The 19516-nt window shown below is 44.1% G+C and overlaps 1 protein-coding gene across 1 annotated transcript in view; it reads left to right on the top strand.

The window, feature by feature from the left end:
* Window positions 1–19516, top strand: part of CILK1 (ciliogenesis associated kinase 1) — a 52998-nt gene that overhangs the window by 14653 nt on the left and 18829 nt on the right. Inside the window, exons 2-6 of the mRNA XM_027127509.1 lie at window positions 3673–3941; window positions 7323–7377; window positions 11800–11921; window positions 12915–12994; window positions 19372–19504. Coding sequence (XP_026983310.1) covers window positions 3841–3941; window positions 7323–7377; window positions 11800–11921; window positions 12915–12994; window positions 19372–19504 — 491 coding nt within the window. The 5' untranslated portion in view covers window positions 3673–3840. The remainder of the gene's footprint in view (window positions 1–3672; window positions 3942–7322; window positions 7378–11799; window positions 11922–12914; window positions 12995–19371; window positions 19505–19516) is intronic.

The following is a 19516-nucleotide window of genomic DNA, read 5'->3' as shown; positions in this document are numbered from 1 at the left end:
AGCCATGATGTATGATGTGTTCTGTCTTATGAGCAAGTTCTTACTAGGTTTTATTAAATAAATCTACATTAAAGTGTTTAATGCTTAAGATATGTATTACCTTTTTAAAGATTTCCTTCCTCTACCATTTTGAGAATTTTTTTAGACTTTTAGTCTAGAATAATTCAAACATACAGAGTTGCAAGAACAGTACAAAGAAGACCCATACCCCTTTTCCCCAATTTACCTTGTGTTAACATTTTACCCCATTGTGTGTTCTCTCTCTCTCTCTCTCTACACACACACACACACACACACACACACACACACACACACAATTTTTGTTTTACCACTTGAGAATAAATTGCATATATTATGGCCCTTTGCTTACAAATCCTTCAGGGTGTATTTTCTTAGAATAAGACTATGCTGTTTCACAACCACAGGACAGGCATCAACTTTAGTAAATTTAATACAGATACAGTACTTTAATCTAGCATCCATATCCTAACTGTTTCCATTAATGACCTTTATAGTGTTTTCTTCTCCTTTAGTATAGGATCCAGTCAAAGCCTTATGTTTTTTGAAATGTCATTTGAGGCTCTCAACAAGCAAACTTCTGGGGTTAACTCTTTCCAGTTCCAAGCTCCCACCTTCCTCTCCACCCCAGATTCAAGCCCCTGTGCCTTCTTTTCTGCTCCTTGGAATGCTAGAATCCCCTACCTTACAAAACACCTACTTTTCTTTTTCCTTCAAGACTCAGTCTTTTATGAAGACTCTTCTTACTGCCCTCCTGAGCCCCAGTGGAATCAACCAAGTTAGAAGCCAGGGGGCTTTCTCCTTAACCCCTCCCCACATCCTGTACCCTCAGTGTACATGAAATATCTTAGTGCATATTCATGAGTAGGCATCCACCCACTCTCATCCTCTGCCATGAGACTCTAAGATCTTAAAAAAAAAAAAAAAAGGACCGTATTTTATTGGTCTTTGTATCCCCAGATATTAACATAGGGTCTGTCACACAGGAAGTGCTTTATAAATATTTATTAATCAGCAATGGAATCTATCACTGTAAAGAGCTGCTGAAGGAAGTTGTAAGTTGTCTGATCCTGTAGAGCTTCAAAAGAAGGAAAATGCTCTTCAAACCAGGGGCCTTAAAATGGTTCTATGGGGGAAATGGGAATGAGTGGGAGAGGAGCAGGTAGGCTTGATCTCTAAAAGGTTTTCCAGTTATATGGTAGAATATGGTGAAATCAGGAATAACCTTTACAGTTCTTTTTTTTTTTTTTTTTCCCGGGGTACGCGGGCCTCTCACTGTTGTGGCCTCTCCTGTTGCGGAGCACAGGCTCCGGACGCCCAGGCTCAGCGGCCATGGCTCACGGGCCCAGCCGCTCTGCGGCATGTGGGATCTTCCCGGACCGGAGCACGAACCCGTGTCTTCTGCATCGGCAGGCGGACTGTCAACCACTGCGCCACCAGGGAAGCCCACCTTTACAGTTCTTAAGGTTTCTCAAGGTCATGCAAAGCCTTCACAAAAACATAGACTAGAATTACTTCTTAATTTTGAACTAATTTTAGACTTTCAGGAATGTTACAAAAATAGTACAGACAGTTCTTAGCGATTCTTCACCCAGCTTACCCTAATATTAACATCTTCTATAACCATAGGACAATGATCAAACTCAGGAAGTTAGCATGGGCACAGTGCTGTTAACTAAACTATGACCTTATTCAAATTTCACCAACTTTTCCACTAATGTCTCACATTGTGTTCTCACATTGTGTTTAGTTGTCATGTCTCCTTCTTTGCCTCCAATCTGTGACAGTTCCTCATTCTGTCCTTGCCTTTTATGATCTTGACACTTTTGAAGAGTATCGGTCAGTTTTTTGTAGCATGTCCCTCATTTTGAGTTTGACGTCTTCTCATGAGTGGATTGAGGTTCTGCATTTTTGACGGAACACCACAGGGGTGATGGTGTGCCCTCCTCAGAGCATCACATACAGGGTACATGGTGTCGTATGTCTTAGTCATGTTGATGTTGAACTTGATCACTTGGGTAAGGAGGTTTCTGTTAGATTTCTGCCTATAGAGTTACCATCTTTCCCTTTGACATTAATGAATGTCTTAAAGATACTTTGTTTTTTGGGCTGCTCCATTTGGCTTGTATCTTAGTTCCCCAATGAGGGATCGAAGAAACTGGGCCTGGTAAGTGAAAGGGCGGCCAGGGAATTCCCAAAGATACTTTGAAACTATGCGGATAGCCTGTTTCTCCTCAAACGTTCATCAACCAATATTTGCATCCATCGGCGAATCTTGTCTGCAATAAATTGTGACGTTTGCCTAATAGCGAATTTCTTATTTCCCTCTTTCCTTCTACATTTATTGACTGGAATTCTTCTGGAAGGAGAAGCTGCATTGACTGGATTTAGATGCAGAATGTCACTTATTCTATCATTCTTTTCTGATCTTTTGATTTTTCAGATTATTACTTTGACAGATGTATTTTTTTAATGTCTTTAGTGTTCTTATTTAAGCATTTACATTTTTTAATGTTTGCCTAAAGGCATTGCAATCACTTAAGTTATGTACTACATTTTCTTCATTATAGGCAGACTGAATGACACTCAATTTCATAAATGAAAAATCAATGACTTATCTTTTTCTTTATAAATTTATTTGTTTTGGGCTGCATTGGGTCTTCGTTGCTGCGTGCGGGCTTTCTCTAGTTGCAGCGAGCAGGGGCTACTTTTCCTCACATATGTGGGCTTCTCATTGTGGTGGCTTTTCTTGTTGTGGAGCATGGGCTCTAGGCGCGTGGGCTTCAGTAGTTGTGGCTCGCGGGCTCGGTAGTTGTGGCGCACGGGCTTAGTTGCTCGGCGGCATGTGGGATCTTCCCGGACCGGGGCTCGAATCCGTGTTCCCTGCATTGGCAGGCAGATTCTTAACCACTGCTCCACCAGGGAAGTCCCATGACTTATCTTTTTAAAGAACACAACTGAAGGACTTTAAAAGAGACACACCCTACATGCAGGCCTTAAAAAATTACTAGTTCTTTGCTTAGTTTCTGAATATCTAGTAATAAAAATAATATTAATAAAATACTGTTGTTGCCTAGCCACAAACAGTTCATGGAGCACATGTAAGTTCTATATCAGGAGAACCTTAATTTAAGCATTTCTTGGCCTTTACGTTGTTAATTGTAGCTGAATTACACAGAACACAGTATATTTAGCATGGATTCTTGTAGCTCAGCAATTTCCATCGACCGTAGTTATCATGTCGTGTTTGCCTACAGTGGTTAGTCAGCAGAAAGGCATCAAATTGCAGCTGATTCATTTCTGAGTCAGTGATAAAATCACTTTCCAAGAACGCTGTGTCTCATTTTATAAAACATTGGAAAAGAGCATTATTTAGACCAGAGGTTAACAAACTTTTTTTTTTTTTTGTAAAGGGTACAATAATATATCCCTTAGGCTTTGTGGGCCATACAGTCTGTGTCACACCTACTCTGCTGTGTAGCGTGAAAGCAGCTGCAGACAGTATGCAAGTGAGTGGGCATGACTGTGTTCCAATAAAATTTTATTTACAAAACAACAGGTGGCAGGCTGGGCGTTACAGCTGGCCCCTGATTTAGACAGACGTAGAATGTACATTAACATTTATCCTTGTCTTTCATTTTTCTCTACAGGCAGAAGACTCATCTTTGAAAATATGTATTTGGGAGATAGTCACGTTCTATTGAATACCTTGTGCTGGTGCTGCCATAGAAAAATCTGGTTACACTCCGGGGAGGTCTGCTGCGGCTGCAGGACTGATCCGCCTTGGCCCTGAGATGAGTGTCCGGCCTGAGCGGGCACACCATGAATAGATACACAACCATCAAGCAACTCGGGGATGGAACCTATGGTTCCGTCCTGCTGGGAAGAAGCATCGAGTCTGGGGAACTGATTGCTATTAAAAAGTAAGTTTTATCCTTCATGCTCACGAATCCATCCTCAGTGACACATCGTCAACATAGTTTTAACTCTATGCTCTCCATTCTTCATCTGTGAAAAGTTTCTACAGGGGAGGCATGGAGAAGAATCTCAGACACTGATTGCTGTGGGTTAGATGACTGTGAACTCTGGGATGCTCGTGTTAGAGTCTTCAACACATCCCCAAGTTAGACGCACTACTTGGCATACAGCTCTAGTACTTGTTCCAAGGATCTTCTCATGTGGGGAGGTAGTAACAAGCAGATTAAGAAATACTTTATAGGAAAGGAAACTGAAACTGAGAAATGAAATGTTATTTTGGATCCTTTACACGTATGATAGTCTGGTGACTACGGTTTTGCTCCCCCCACCCCACTCGCCCTTTGCAATCTGAGTCCAGACCCATTGTATTAGTTATCTGTTGCTGCATAACCGTTTACCCCCCAAAATTGTGGTTTAAGACAACTGTCTCACAGTTTCTGTGGGTCAGGAGTCTGGGCCTGGCTTAGCTGAGTTCTCTGCTTTGGGGTCTCTCATGAGGCTGCAGTCAAGCTGCTAGCTGGTGCTGGGATCTCATCTGAAGGCTGGACTGGGGAAGGACCCACTTCCAAGCTCACTCACATGACTGTGGGCAGCATTCAGTACCTTGGGGGTTGTTGGACTGAGGACCTTAGTCCTCTGCTGGCTCTTGGCTGGAGGCTGCCCTCAGTCCCTTGCCATGTGGGCCTCTCCAAAGAGCAGCTCACAACATGGCAACTTGCTCCATCAAGACATGGAAATCAAGAAGTCAATGAGACTCTTCAACCAAGATGGAAGTGACATCTTATTGCATTTGTGAACTAATCACAGAAGGGGTATCCTCTCAAACTGCTGTATTCTATTGGTTAGAAGCAAGTCATTAAAAGAAGGGGGGTTATGCCAGTTTGTGAATACCAGGAGATGGGGGGCTTTGGGGACCATTCTAGAGTCTGCCTGCCACACCCATCTATATCCAGTTGCCTTCTCAACATCTCCATTTGGATGCCCTGAAGACACTTCACACTCATCATACCCAAAACTGAACTTACATCCAGCATATAATGCCTATCTTGAAAAATGACACATTTCCATCCCCGCAAAGCCTGGGAGTCCCCCGAAACCCCTCCCTGTGCCCCAGCACTGGTCGTCTGGTCCTATAGACTCTACCAGATATTTATCTGATCCACCTACTTCTCCAATTCCCCACTGCTAACCTCCCATTCAACTCATTATCATTTACCTCTTCTGCCTCTAGAATACTTTCCTCTCTAGGGTTCCTAGCTTCCATTCTTACCCCTGTCCATTCAGGGGTTATATTATATTAAACACGTGAGTCTAATTGTCTAAAAAGGGAAGGGATTATATTAAACACGTGAGTCTAATTGTCTAAAATCAATTGTACCAAACCTTCTTTGCTGCCCCATCATGTCCCCTTGTCCCACCTGACTTCAGCATGCTGGGGTGTGCAGTGATGTGCCTGCCACCAGTATCCCACCTCAGGTGCACGTGGGAGACTCAACCAAGGTGCTCCTGCTTGGTCCACAGAAGGTCCCCAGCAGGACTGAGCCCCCATTGCCCACTGCAGTGTCAGCTCTGTAATGTGTCCTTTCATGGGTTTCCCCCCTCTCTGTTCTCAGGTTCCCTGCTCCTTGCCCTAGGTTCCTGGAATCACCTCCCAAATCAACTCCCTGCATCCAAGTCCTTGCCTCAGGCTCTGCTTTCAGGGATCCCAAACGAAGAGCTTTTAATGTCTTCCTATCAGTTTTAGGGTCAAGCCCCCAATTTTACAACTTGCTGCTTCACTCGGCCCCTGCCTGTTTTCTTTGGCTGCATTTCCTCCCACTACTCCCTTGCCTGCTTTGTCCTGGCCACACTGGCCTTTTGGCTTCTTGAACTCACCAGATACCTTTCTGCCCTCTGTCTTCCCATGCTACTCACTACCGCATGCCTCCGACCAGGCCAAATTCTCCTTCAGGTCTTGGTTGAAATACCACTTCACTGGAAGGCTGTTTCCTGATACCCTAGACAAGATTAGGTCACGTTGGGGTCCACTTTCATGGTGCCCTGTCCCTTCCCTTCATGGCACTCAGCACAGAAGTCGATGGATGACCTGCCTTCCTGCTCCGAGGTCGGTTCCATGAGCAACGTCTTGCCCATCATTGTATCTCCAGTGCCTGGGCCTCTGCCACGTGTAGCAGGGGCTAAAATATATCTGGGGCATGAATAAAGGAAATGGTCACTCAGCTGGGAGACAGTGTGCCATGGGGACAGACTCTCAGAGTGAGGGAGAGAGATGAGAGTTGATCTGTTACTAGCCAGCAGTGAGACCCTGGTGAAATGGCATAACTTCTCTGTTTCTTAGTTTCCACCCATCCCATCTATCTCATGGTGCTGCTATAAGATTCAAATGAGATGATGTGGTTGAAGGGCCATGAAAGAGAGAACCCTTAGATTTCTGGCCAGCTCACCAGGCTGTCTGTCTCTCCCCTCAGGCTCTGGACCAGGGGTTGGCACACTTTTCCTGCAAAGGGCCAGACAGTAAATGTTTTAGGCTTTGCACGCCATGTGGTCTCTGTCATAACCCAGCTCTGCTGTTGTAGTGGGAAAGCAGCCATGTATCATATGGAAGCAAATGAATGTGATTGTGTTCCAGCAAAACTTCACTTATGGAAACTGAAACTGGAATTTCAGATCATTTTCACATGTCACAATTATTATTTTCTTTTGCTTTGTTTTTCCCAACCACTTAAAAGTATAAATGCATTCTTGTCCCATGGGCTGTATAAAATCAGATGGTCGGGTGGAATTGGCCCGTGGGCCATAGTTTGCCACCCCCTGTACCGGAGTGTCCATCCCTGTGCCGTCCAACATGGTGGCAAGTAATCATATATCATTTAAATTTAAAATTTAAATTAACAATTCGGTTTCTGTGTTGCCCTAGCCTCACGCCAGGTGCTCAGTAGTCACCTGTGTCTACCGTACTGGACAGTACAGAACATTTCCACCAATACAGAATGTTCGATTGGACAGCTCTGGTCCAGATAAAATAAGCCTGGGGGGGTTTTCCTCCAGGGCAGGGTTAGCTAATTAGTGACAGAGCAAGACAGCAGTCCAGGCCTCTTTGCAATGCCCTCGTGCTAACTCTGCTGGGAAATTTTGTGCTGGAGGATTGATTGCACTGCCAGGTTTTTAAATAAAATGCTGTTTTGGATAGTATAGTATCTGGTAGAAATTGGAACCCACTTTAAGCGCTGTTCATTAGGTTCAGAACGAAAACATTTTTTTTTTAAGATAAAGCATAGCCAGTTACTGGGAATAAACGTGCTGTTTGTTTCTTTCTTCTCTTTTAGAATGAAAAGAAAGTTTTATTCCTGGGAGGAATGCATGAACCTTCGGGAGGTCAAGGTATTTATTAATACACAAAGGGATAATTTATGGTATGGTTGATGAAAATAGCTTTATACACGCATAGATTTATAGTTGATACAGTTTGAATTGTTTCACTGATGTTGAAAAAGGAGGCAGATGATAACGTAATGCAGCTGACAGCTGAGAGGAGAAGATTGCTGTGCTATTTATGTGTGTGCACTTTTTTTTTTAGTTTTTTGGTGTGTGTGCATGTACTTCTTTTTAAACCTTGGTAATAGTGCTGTTAACTAAACCACAGATTTATTCAACGTTCACTGGTTTCTCACTAGCGTCTCTTTTCTTTCAAATGGTGATGAAATATACATAGTACTTACCTTTTGACCATTTTTTTTAAAGCTTTGCACAGTTTTGTTTACATAGCAAACTGGACAACATCAGAAAATCTGTCATACCATCCAGAAGTTGAACATATGTAACAATGACATTTTGTAGCCATCTCTGGAGAAGGCTCCTCTGCACATTTTCTGCGAACAATGCCTACGCATTAAGGTTAACAACAACTCAAAGGAAAGTGGCAGGTTGCCAGGTAGATAATCAGAGAAATAGTCCAGATTGTTAGAACAGCGATAAAGGTGTCCTGTGCTAGAACCCAAAGGACTCAAAATAGATACAGAATTGCGTATTTGACCTAAAAATGGTACAGCTCAGTGGTATTAAGTACATACATAATGTTGTACACCCATCAGAATGGCCCATCTCCAGGACTCTTTTTATCTTGCAAAACTGAAACTCTATGTCCATTAAACAATAATTCCCCGTGAATCCCTCCTCCCAGCCCCTGGACAGCACCATTCTACATTCTATCTGTCGACTGCACTAGGTACCTCATATAAGCGCAATCATACAGTATTTGTCATTTTTGTGACTGGCTTAATTCACTTAGCAGAATGTCTTCTAAATTCATCCATGTGTCAGGATTTCCTTCCTTTTTAAGGCTGATTAACGTTCCATTGTATGGATCTACTATATATTGTTTATCCATTCATCCATCGATGGACACTGGGACACTTTTGGCTATTATAAACCTTCCCATATCTTTAAACTCCTTTCCACTGGCTCCTTGTCTTCAGTCTATCAATGTGCCCACCGTTCTGTCTAACCAGGCTCAGCCCTCCCTCCCCTGGAGCTCCCACCCCTTCCCCTTCCTGACCTTACCTACCAGAGCACCCCCTCCGCTGTCACTTCCCCCCACCACTGACTTTCCACTTAACTGAATCAGGCATTCACCTCTGCAACTTTACGGAAGTTGCTCTCCTAAAAGCCACCAGCTGTCGAGTCCAGGTTCATTGGGACTTCCCTGGCGGTCCAGTGGTTAAGACTCTGCGCTGCCAGCACAGGGGGCGCAGGTTCAATCCCTAGTCGGAGAAATAAGATCCCACATGCTGTGCGGCGTGGCCAAAAGATTAAAAAAAAAAAGTCCAGGATCATTTTGTCAGACATTTTCTTGTCTGTGGACCACTTCCTCCTCTCCTTTCCCAGGTCTCTGGGACTCTGCTTTGACCCACCTCTTCTACCCCTTCTTGCCTTTCACCAGTGGTTCTATGATTTCACCCTTTAAGTATGGATAATTCCTCACATTCTCTTCTCAGCAATTTTCTCCTTTGCTCTGGCTTCTCCTTCTGGGTGATTTTGTTCATTTCCCCTTGCTTCAGCAGCCCCATCACATCTTTTATCTTTCTTATGCATTTAGACCAGGGGTCAGTAAATAGCCCACTGCCTGTTTTTGTAAAAAAAAAAAAAAAAAAATGTTGGCATGCAGCCATGTCCATTTGTTTATATATTATCTGTGGCTGATTTCACACTACACTGACAAAGCTAAGTAGTTACAGCAGGGACCATCTGACCTAGAAAGCCTAAAATATTTACTCTCTGTCCCTTGACAGAAAAGTTTGCTGACCCCTGCTTCAGTCCCATATATCCAACTGCTTAGTGGACACCAGCGTCTGAATTTTCTAGAATGTCTGCCTCCCTCAGTGCTTATATTTTCTCCCTCTTGTGCTAATGATCATCTACCCTTGCACTCAGAAACCATAGCTCATTGCAGTGGCCTGTGCTCCCCACTCTCCACACCTCTCATCTCCCTAGCACTCAGCTGTTCACTCACACACCATCTACCATTTACTGAGCAGCTGTTATGGGCCAGGCAGCACCTTACGTGCTCTGTCTTATTTCATCCCCACAACCACCTGATGAGGAAAGTCTTAGTATCTTGAATTTCCCGATGGGCACAGCTGAGGCCCAGAGATTCCGTAATTTGCTGGAGGGAAACAGCTCTAGGCAGCGAAGCTTGGTCTCAAGCTCAGGGTCTGTCAGAAGACTTCAGTGGGCGTCCACCTGGCATCCGGGCAGTTCTCATCCCTCCGACACTGGGTGGCCACTTGCTCCCACACCCAGTCTCTGAGGGGCTCCCTCCTGACGTGCCCTTGCCCTCCCACCGAGTTTGTCCAAGCCTGATTCTTCCTTCAAGTCTCGTGTATGAGACGCTCACCGACCACTCAGAGCTTTCAGATTCCTCCTCCTTGAAGCATCCCCCTGATATGCTCCCTCTCTGCCTGATACGACTGTCCTGCCTCTACATCTTTTTGGAAGCCTTTCCCAAGCCAACACAAGATGCCTTCTTTCTGGAAATATACCTCTTGAAAATGAATCACATGAAGTCCTCCACAAAATTAATTCATGTTTTAAATTAATTCTTTTTCTATTAAACTGATATAGACTTTAACTTGCCCCTGAGCCTCACTGAGAAACGAGAGCTGGAGCCACTGTTAGCCTTGGGCCAGTAATTCATGCTCAAAACACACTTGCGGCAGACGGTATCCTCCTCCTTGCCTAGAATTCTCTTCTTGCAAAGCTTTGAAAACGACTTCATTTTCCTCTGAATGAATCTGCCCTGTTCATTCTGCTGCTCATCCACTGGACACCTCAGCCACTGCTGGTGGTGCATTTTAAGCAAACAAGCAGGGAAGACGCCTGCAGTCCATGAGAGTCTGGTGAATGCTTACAAGTTAGGCAATGCTTGCTACTCATGGAGAACCAGAAATCCAACCCAGCTAGAAAAAGTAATCAGCCTGTTGGGTCATTCTGGAAGGATTTGGCCATTTGGCCAGAACAGCTGAGTATTTCCTGCCAGAGAGGCGCTTGGCAAAAGCTTGTCTTTCAGGGAAGAGGTTCCAGAAGCGTCTTATTTTGTTCTCATTCACTGGCCATATTTCCTCTCTCTTCCCAGCTGCTTGAAGCAACTCGGTCATATTGCACATTCCCCAGCTCTGATCCCTTGGGTGCGTCGTTACTGAGTGTCCTTCCAGATGTGGACACTCATGTTAACACTTTCATCTTCAGACATTCTGTTTGTTTTATGGAAGGAATGTTCCTTTGAAGGAAATTCAAAGATAAAGAGGGCTTTACAATTTATTATTATCGGACTAACGTCTCTATGAGGAAGAGGCTTTTTGAATGAAAGGGCTCAACCCCCTGCCACGGTGACCCCTTGAGGCATTCTTGAAGGAGACGGTCTATCAAATTCTGATCACCTGGTGAGCAAACCCACAGTTGGGTGTCCGGCTGTCACACATGAACTGGATTACCGCTCACCAACATGAAAGTGTATTTGTTCACCGTGGACGGAGCTAGTGATGCAAACAGAAAATAGCTTGCGCATGGCTGCACTCACGTGTATGTTCCAGGAGGAGGAAAACCGTACATGCGCATGGGGAATAATCAGAGGGTCACTTACCATTTTCTGAGCCACCCTCTGTTCCTCATCCCCCACTTGACTTTTTTACCTTTGCTGTTCTTGGAAGCAGAGGTGTCTCTCCCATCTCACCTCAGGATCTTTCCAATGAGATTTCTCCTCCTTCTCGCCTCCTTCTTCTCCTCCTTTAACACTCACCTTGTAAGGAGCGCTGTGCGTCCCATGGACACACACGTGTCAGAAGAAAGTTGGGAGAATCAGGCTGCCAGCCTCTGTCTGAGCAATTTCCTGTTCAGAGTGTCTGCAGACTGCTGCCTGGTGATCTCAGCTCCCAGCAGCTGCCTCTTCAGTATCAGATCAATCAAAGCCTCAGTGGATTCCCCTCTGGCCACTTTCATGGCGTGAATTCCATCACCTGGAGGGAGTGCACCTAAAATAGCCCTGGCCCACTGCCTGGTCCTGGGGGCAGCCAGGAGTTCCAGTTATGGTCAAGTTCTTACCTCCTAGTCAGTTAATTGAAATAGTTTTTCTACATAAAGTTAATACCAACTTCAGAGAAATACCATTTATTAACACATTGTCAATAACAAATGAATTGTGGTACTCTGTGGTTCTGGAATTAGGTGTTTCTCCCTAAGTATATGTGGAATTACTTTTTTCAACAACAGACTTGCTCTAATTTTTTGTTTTTCTTCTTCGCCTTTCAGTCTTTAAAGAAGCTCAACCATGCCAATGTAGTAAAATTAAAAGAAGTTATCAGGGAAAATGATCATCTTTATTTTATCTTTGAGTACATGAAGGAAAATCTTTACCAACTCATTAAAGAAAGGTACAGTGTGGTCATCATGATCTTAGAAATAAATGTTGCAAAGTGGATGTGTTTTCTTTCTGCTTTTGTTTATTGTGGTCACGCTGCTTGGCCTTGGCTGTTTAAAGCTGCCCATGAGATGAGGGGCCCCGTCTGCATTCCTGCTTTGGAGGCCCTGTGATAACGGCAGAGAAGCTGCTTTCAGTGCTGCCGTCTTGAATGTCTTAATGGGTTATTCACCCTAACAGGCTCAGAGATTTAACAGATACTCTGCAGCTCTCCTTCCCAACAGCACTGTATGGGCAGAGTGACCACAAGTGAGGGGTGTAGCAGCTTCATTCATTCTGAGCCATCCATGGGAACTTCCAGGTTCCTTTCAGTGCCTTTCTTACTACAGTGCACAGGGCTCGCATGCTGGGAAGACAAAGAAACTAATTTAAAAAACTTACCTCTGATGGTCATTTTGGACTTGACAAGTAAACCATGTAGAACCTCTTGGGCACATTTTCCTGGTGGCAGTTGAATGCCATTCTGAGCATCCTTCTGAGTGATTTCAGTGAACAAATATCGTTTCCATTGTCAATAAGAGCAGAGAAGCTGTGTGGTTTGCCCAACCAGGGAAAATGTCACTCTCCACTGCATCTCATAAGCCCTTCATCTGAAAGACCTCAGATTTTCCCCATCAAAAATTTTTAAGCTTTAATTATATTATGGAGAGAGGAGACTTTTATATGATACCTTGGAGGGAATTTTTTTGTTTGTTATTAAATGTTTGATCGTTGCTTTTTTGTAACATAACTGATTCGGTGCTTATAAGGTAGGCTCTCTTACATGGATAAGCAGTTGTTTTTCTTTGATCTTTATTATCAGAGGATCTAGTCAGATTAGCATGTCAGCAAGTGTTTTCTTAAATTCTTACTGTATAACCAAAAGAACATGAAAACAGGGGCTTTGTTTTCATTAACAAATTTCATAAATCTAGACTTATAACTTTTTTTCCTCTGCCCTATACAGAAATAAGCTGTTTCCTGAATCTGCTATAAGAAATATCATGTATCAGATATTGCAAGGACTTGCATTTATTCACAAACACGGTAGGTGATTCGGAGTATTGTGCTTTGGAATAGCAGTGAAATGCTGTCATCAGGTAGAAGATGTAGGAAGCATCAGTGTCTTTTGTAATTGACTCTCAGAAAAAATTGAAGAGTTGAGAGGCTGACAATGGATTTTGGAATATGTTATCTTCTGTAGCTTGATTTCTGAATTTCCCTCATTATTTATCATGTCTGTGTGTTCTTATTCGTTAGGCTTTAACATGAAGCTTGTTAGTTACAGATCTAAGAGTTATTCCTGACCATTAACTGGTGTATTAATCAGGAACCTACGATTAGAATTCATAGAAGCTTCACATACGATGTTTAACCTACTAACTAACACTGCTTTGCTGTGGCTTTTCATTTTTTTAATGTATTTCAATTTCAGCTTGTTCAGAAGGGTGCAAAGTGGTCTAACAAGATCTATGCAATCCAGGAAAATAAAATACACTTAAAATAAGCAAAGAAAAAGGCAAAACAAGGCACGGACATAGCCGGGGTGAGGTTAATCGACAAAATACATGTCAGCAAGTTTTACTTAAGTAGAAGAAGCAGGCTACAGATGTGAGCCTGAGTTTGCTGTCAGACAATGCAGAACGTGAAACACGACCAATTACAACCTACATGGTTCCTCCAAGGTAAAAACAGTTCAGTTGCCCAAGAGAAGCAGAACTTTTCTTGGTGCTGATACCAGAGAGGTTTCTGTCATGGATCCTTATGTAACATGACTTTATGGTAAACACAGTGACAAGTTACATGGGACAGTTTCAGGTCATCTTCCTCAATATAGGCCAATTACATCACCTGATCAGAGAAAATGGTCCTACTGGGGCCCAGTATGATTCACTCTGGGGATGGTCTGGTGAGTCCAGGGAGAGATTTAGGGCATCCAGAGGTATGGATGGTCACATACCCTTCAGGAAATCCTCCATCGCTATTGTTCTTAGCTGAACTTTTGAACAGTATTGAGTAGCAATGCATTTGAGGTTATATTTCCAGCAAGTCCTGAGGCATTACTAGTTTGGGTTACTAACTGGCCACAGACCCAACTTGGGTTGGGTCGATACGTTCTCATGAACGCAGAGCCTCGGGATGGACGTGTCCACCAGGGGAGCCAGGAGTCCCTCAGAAGGCCATTTGAGGTTGCTTTGACATACAGACAGATGGCAAGCTGATCTTGCACAGACAGAAATCTGTTCCCTCCCAGTCTAAGGGTATCATTGCCATTGCAAATATTGCACCAACAAATGAGTTTCATTACCCAATAAGGAAACTGGGCGGAAGCCCTTTGATGATACAGTCAGTTCAGATTTGACGCAAATTGGCAGTGAGGGGAAAAGACACTGTGCTGCATGGTACGTCTGGGACCCTTCCCAGCCTGCTCTGTGACCCCTAAGCAACCATCACATGTAGAGGCCAAACAGAGGCTGTCTGTACAAGTTCTTGGAAGCTGCGGGCATGTGCTGAATAATTCGAGAGTGATATGCAAGCCCGTGAACCAATTCTAGTAAAAAGTTTTCCGTAAAAGGTATCTCTGATTCCACTGACACGGGTAGAAGGAGCACTTTTGCCACAAGAATTTCCCAAGGGATGGTATGAGTCTGCAAAATGCTGAAAACTTCTGGTATGGTGTCTTTAGGGACAAGTAGGAGGAGAAGAGGCACTTACTAGATCTGAGAGCCCAGGAAAAAGAAATGGTGAGAAATCAAAGGGATTCTCCAAAGAGAAAGGCCAACCAGAAGTTTTCACATAGGGACCCGTCATAGTGTCTCAGTTACTGGGGCTCTTTGCTCAGTACTGGGAACGGCATGGTGGATCTATAAGAAAGTTGATACGTGTTGGCTTTCTCTTCCTTTCCTTTTTGTTGCTTTTTGTGAGACTCAGATAGTTGTTGCCAGAAAGAACTTGTATCCTTTTATCCAGGTCTCTACCAAATCCCATCAAATCAACGCAGAGGCACACGCACACACACGCACCCATACTTGGGCATACACACGCACACATCTGCGTGTACACATGCACATGTGCACCTACACATACACTCTCCCCCCAATACCCACAAATGCACATGTATGCACACACACACACAGAGTACATATTCGTATCCAGTAATTTAGCATCCCTAAATTATTGTGTCAAAACACCTCTTTGAAACTCTGCACTGTCAGTCTTCCTTGCACACCTTACATACTCTGATTGTGTTCAGAAATGGTGGAAGGGAAAGCTCAGTTTAGGACGGTCAGACCTCCTTCGCTTTTCTAACCCCAGCACCATGCTTCTCCCTAAGATTCTTGTGGACACTCTCCCCCAGCTAAGTGCCAGTCCTAGTCTGAGCTTAATATCATTTCATCCGTTACCTTATTTGTTTCCTTGCCAGTTTCTCAGGTAGAGAGGACAGATGGTATCTATTCCTTTCAAAGAAGAGGAAACTGAGGTTCAGAGAGGTTTAAAGACCTGCCAAAGACGCCACTGCATTAAAGCAGTAGAGCGGAGATTAGCTCCCGTATCTGTGCCCGTTTGCTACACTTCTCTAGAAAAACCTGTCTCTTCTCACAGAGAACAGAGAACAAGAAATGAAGAAAGTGGTGATAGTAGTTGGAGGTGGGATGGATATTCACTTTGCAGGTTCTATCGCATTTTCATTGATAAATGATTTTTGAAAGCTTTGAATGGTTTTCATACGGTGTTGACTTAACTTTGGAGCTTTATGTTGTTCTTTTCCTCCAGTCACGGAAAAGAAATAATCAAAAGCACTTTGCAGATTTGTCTTGTGAGTGTCAGGCTCTTCCCTGTTGTCTGGTTCTCACTGTGAGAAGGTGCATTCTGTCCCTGGGAGTGGACTCCTTTGGGAGCAGAGAACAGAGCTGCAGGTGGTTGCCATGGCCATGGTTCATGTCAGTGACTGCTTCCCCCCCACAGGGAATGAAAACTCAGCTCCACTTGGTGCTGATCGAGCAATGCCAAAGGAGATATACTTTGCAGGAATTAAATAATTAATGCAAACCGTGTTTCATCCTTGCCCTGCCCTTACAAATATCCATGCAGGAAATCCAGAATGCCTTAGGTGGCTTAAAGGACAATGTTTGGCCCCAAGAGGTGGTTCTCTGCTACCACGTTTCACCACTGTCTTGCTGTGCGTGACCTTGAGTCAGCCCTTGGCCTTTCTATGTGTTGCTGTCCTCCTGGCCTTATTGATAAAAGCACTGTGGGTTTAAATTCAGTAATACCTGTGAAATTACAACTTCCCTAGCAGGAAGTTGTGCTACAGAAATTCATAATGTTTAAGTATTCTCTGGTTATTTCCCTATATTCCTATCAGATTCCTCATGAACAGAATGTGGAGGGGAGAAAGCCTTCTTTGTGGCTTGATGTTTTTCTTGCCCAAGGGTTGTTAATAAAAAAACGAAGCACAACGCATTTTCTGCCAGGATGAAAGAGAAAATCCCTCTGTTATTCGACTGGCATGGGGTACCCTGAAATTAAATTGGAGGTCTGTTCCTGTGTTCTGAAAGCCAAACAGTTTCGAACAGGAAGATTCTGTGTTAACAGCACTTTGCTGTTGCCTGATCTCTGAATAACCCAGCAATAAGGGTTTCCACTGTGAATCAGAAGCTCAGAGGGTGACGTGGGCTCATTGTTACAAGCCTGAGTGCACACATCAGCAGAACACGTGCCCAGCCAGGAGTCAGATCAGAACTTAGTGCCACCTCCTCACAGGCGGGGGGGCCCCGGAGGGGGGTGGGGGGGGGGTGGGCAGTCACCGGCCTCGCGAGCCTTAATTCTTATCTGCAACAAATGGAGCCGTGTCTGCCTGTCCCCCTTGCCAGGTTGTGGGGAAGATAAAATGAGAGGATTCGTACTACTAACAGTGACAAGCTCTTGCAAGGTGCAGATGTGCCAAGCGCTGCACTGAAAGCTCTACAAATATTAACACGCTGAATCCTGCAAAACAACCCCATGAGGTAGATGCTGTTACTTCCCCATTTTACAGAGGAGGAAAGTGAAGCACAGAGAGGTTAAGTGATTTTCCAGCCAGATTTGAAATCAGGCAACCCGATCGGTCTAGACACTTAACCACTGTGCAGCGTTTCCTCTCATAGTGATAAAATCGTGATGCTTCGTTAAAATAGAGATGAAAAGTAAAGGTACGTGACAAGAGGGTCTTATACCTTAAATTACCAAGGAATAGAACCCATGGGTATAAGGCTGATAATAATTATTGCTATTATTCAGTAATGAAAAGAACAGAGGGCCAGATATTCTACAGACATATTCACAAATGCTTCCTAGTTATAAAGGCTTATCCTCGAATACAGTATAACAGGTGACATATGTCAACTGACAAATACAGTTTTCATCAGTCACTTTTAAAGAGTCTGTTTGCAGTTCAACTTTTTTTCCTAGCCATTTTCCCTCTGATAGTTTATATTGGGCCTGAAGTATGAGCCATAGAAAGGAAAGCTGCTTAGAGGGATAAATGGGGAACCAGAATCTTCTCTCTCCTCATTTCATTAGTGCCCATGTTCTCTGTGGAAGTAGAATTAAAGATGAGTTAGCAGGGAAAGGATAAAGCTTGACCGATGGGAGGAGGTGGTCAGTGTGTACTGGAGCGTGACCTGGGTGGAAGCAAGGTCCAAGGTCTGGAGTCCAAGAATGATGCTTGTATCTGAGTATAGTTGATGTGATAGGATGAACTGAACAGGGAGAAGATGCAGGTTTGTTGAGTGGGTGTTATATAGATGGTGGCAGGGGGAGTTGCAGTGGGGCCTGGGGGTGGAGGACATTTCATTATCAGAGAAATGCCACTTATGTTTGGAAACAACAGTGTAGCCCAACTAGAGGAGAAAAAGGGAGTCTAAGAGGAGAGACAGGGTGAATGTGGACTTGAGAGGCCCAGCACCACAAATCAAGATTTGGCTGTCTGGATCGACAGAGACAGAACAGAGCCGGATAGGGCGAGAGCTCTGACACACTTCTTGGTAGGATCGTGACTAATTCATCCCCCGCTACCCCCATGGCTCACTTTTCCCATCTGTTCGGTAAGAAAATGATGTCTGCCATCTCTCTTTTTCATGCTTTGGATGCTCTGAGTGTTTAGGAAGAGAGACCATCGGTCTCGCAGGTCATATGTTTTAGGGGCCACGGGAGCCTTGCTGGATGCACTGGCAAAAGATCCCATTCTCATAACTGCTTGCATTTTTAAGTCAGAGAAAGGGCAGAAAGGACAGACAGGAGGTATTTTGATGGAAAATGTGACACAGCTCCATTACTGTCTGGGGACAGATGGATCCAGCTACCTGGATGTCATATCAAATGTTCAAGAAGGAGAGATAATTTGGGAGAGGAGAAGAGTGGTTTGGGACAGGTCAATGCAAGGGTGACAGTGACATCAGCTGCTGTCCCATCAGAGACACAGGTCTGGAGAGGATTGAGCAGGCACGTTAGAGATGCAGACTCGAGCACATCGGCACAGAGGTGGGTGAGGAATAGCCGGCGTCTTCAGTGAGAGCTCTTCCTTCCTCCCATAAATGCGCTCGTAGAATCCAGCTTCACAACATTGGTGATGGGGGCAGGTAACCAGTAACCCCGTCAGCAGCGCTGACACAGCTGTATTTCCGGTTTTGATGACCCATTGAGACTTAGACTCAGGTCGAATGATGTCTGTCAGTGGTGCTCTCGGCAAGAGGAAGGTTTGGGGTCTTCAGAGGCATGGGATACTGATCAGTGGGTGTTTGAGTCTCTCCTACATGTACCCCCAAAGCCCTGCGGTAGCTGAGACAGGCTTCCCATCCCGTGAGTTATCTCTGCCTTTCACAATGCGAATTACAGATGTACCCCTGTGCTTCTTTACTGGGCAAAGTCATCAGTATTTGACATTTAAACATTTGTTGCAACACACACCAGAATCTCATATACGAGTAGGTCCTATTCATAAATCCCTTGTTTCTTAAACCAAAAATGTGATTGTGTTTTTGCTGTGCTGTAAACTCTCAGTAGCCATAAGACTTGTCTTTTGAAATGGTTTTAACCTCAAATTCTTTCTGGCTGACTGGGGTAGGGTAGGCATGATATTTTTTTCTTTGAGTGACAATTTCTTTTTGCCAAGTTATCTCAGCCCATAATGGAGTTTTGATATTTTAAAAGAAGTTTGCTCTCTTGGAAAAAAATTATGAAGATCAACTTTTGAATGATTCGACATTTTTGTATTTGTCAAGGGGAGATGAATGGTCCAAAGGGCTCTGCATTACCATTGGGATGAATGTACAGAGCCTTCAGTGTCCTACCAGACTATCACTGTCATGAAAAGAGCAATACAGCTGCAAAGAGTAATGCAGGCACGATCTTGCCTCTGAATTCCTTCTCCACCACCTCCGCAGGCTTCTTCCATCGGGACTTAAAGCCGGAGAACCTCCTCTGTATGGGACCCGAACTCGTGAAAATTGCAGACTTTGGATTGGCCCGAGAAATCCGATCAAGACCTCCATACACGGACTATGTATCTACCAGATGGTGAGTACCATC

This window comes from Aethalodelphis obliquidens, unplaced genomic scaffold, assembly GCF_003676395.1.
Source record: "Aethalodelphis obliquidens isolate GAN/ISIS:26980383/991018 unplaced genomic scaffold, ASM367639v1 scaffold31, whole genome shotgun sequence".
NCBI classification, from domain to species: Eukaryota; Metazoa; Chordata; class Mammalia; order Artiodactyla; family Delphinidae; genus Aethalodelphis; species Aethalodelphis obliquidens.
The sequence above is the reverse complement of the archived record's forward strand: the minus strand, read 5'-3'. Positions and strand labels throughout refer to the sequence as shown.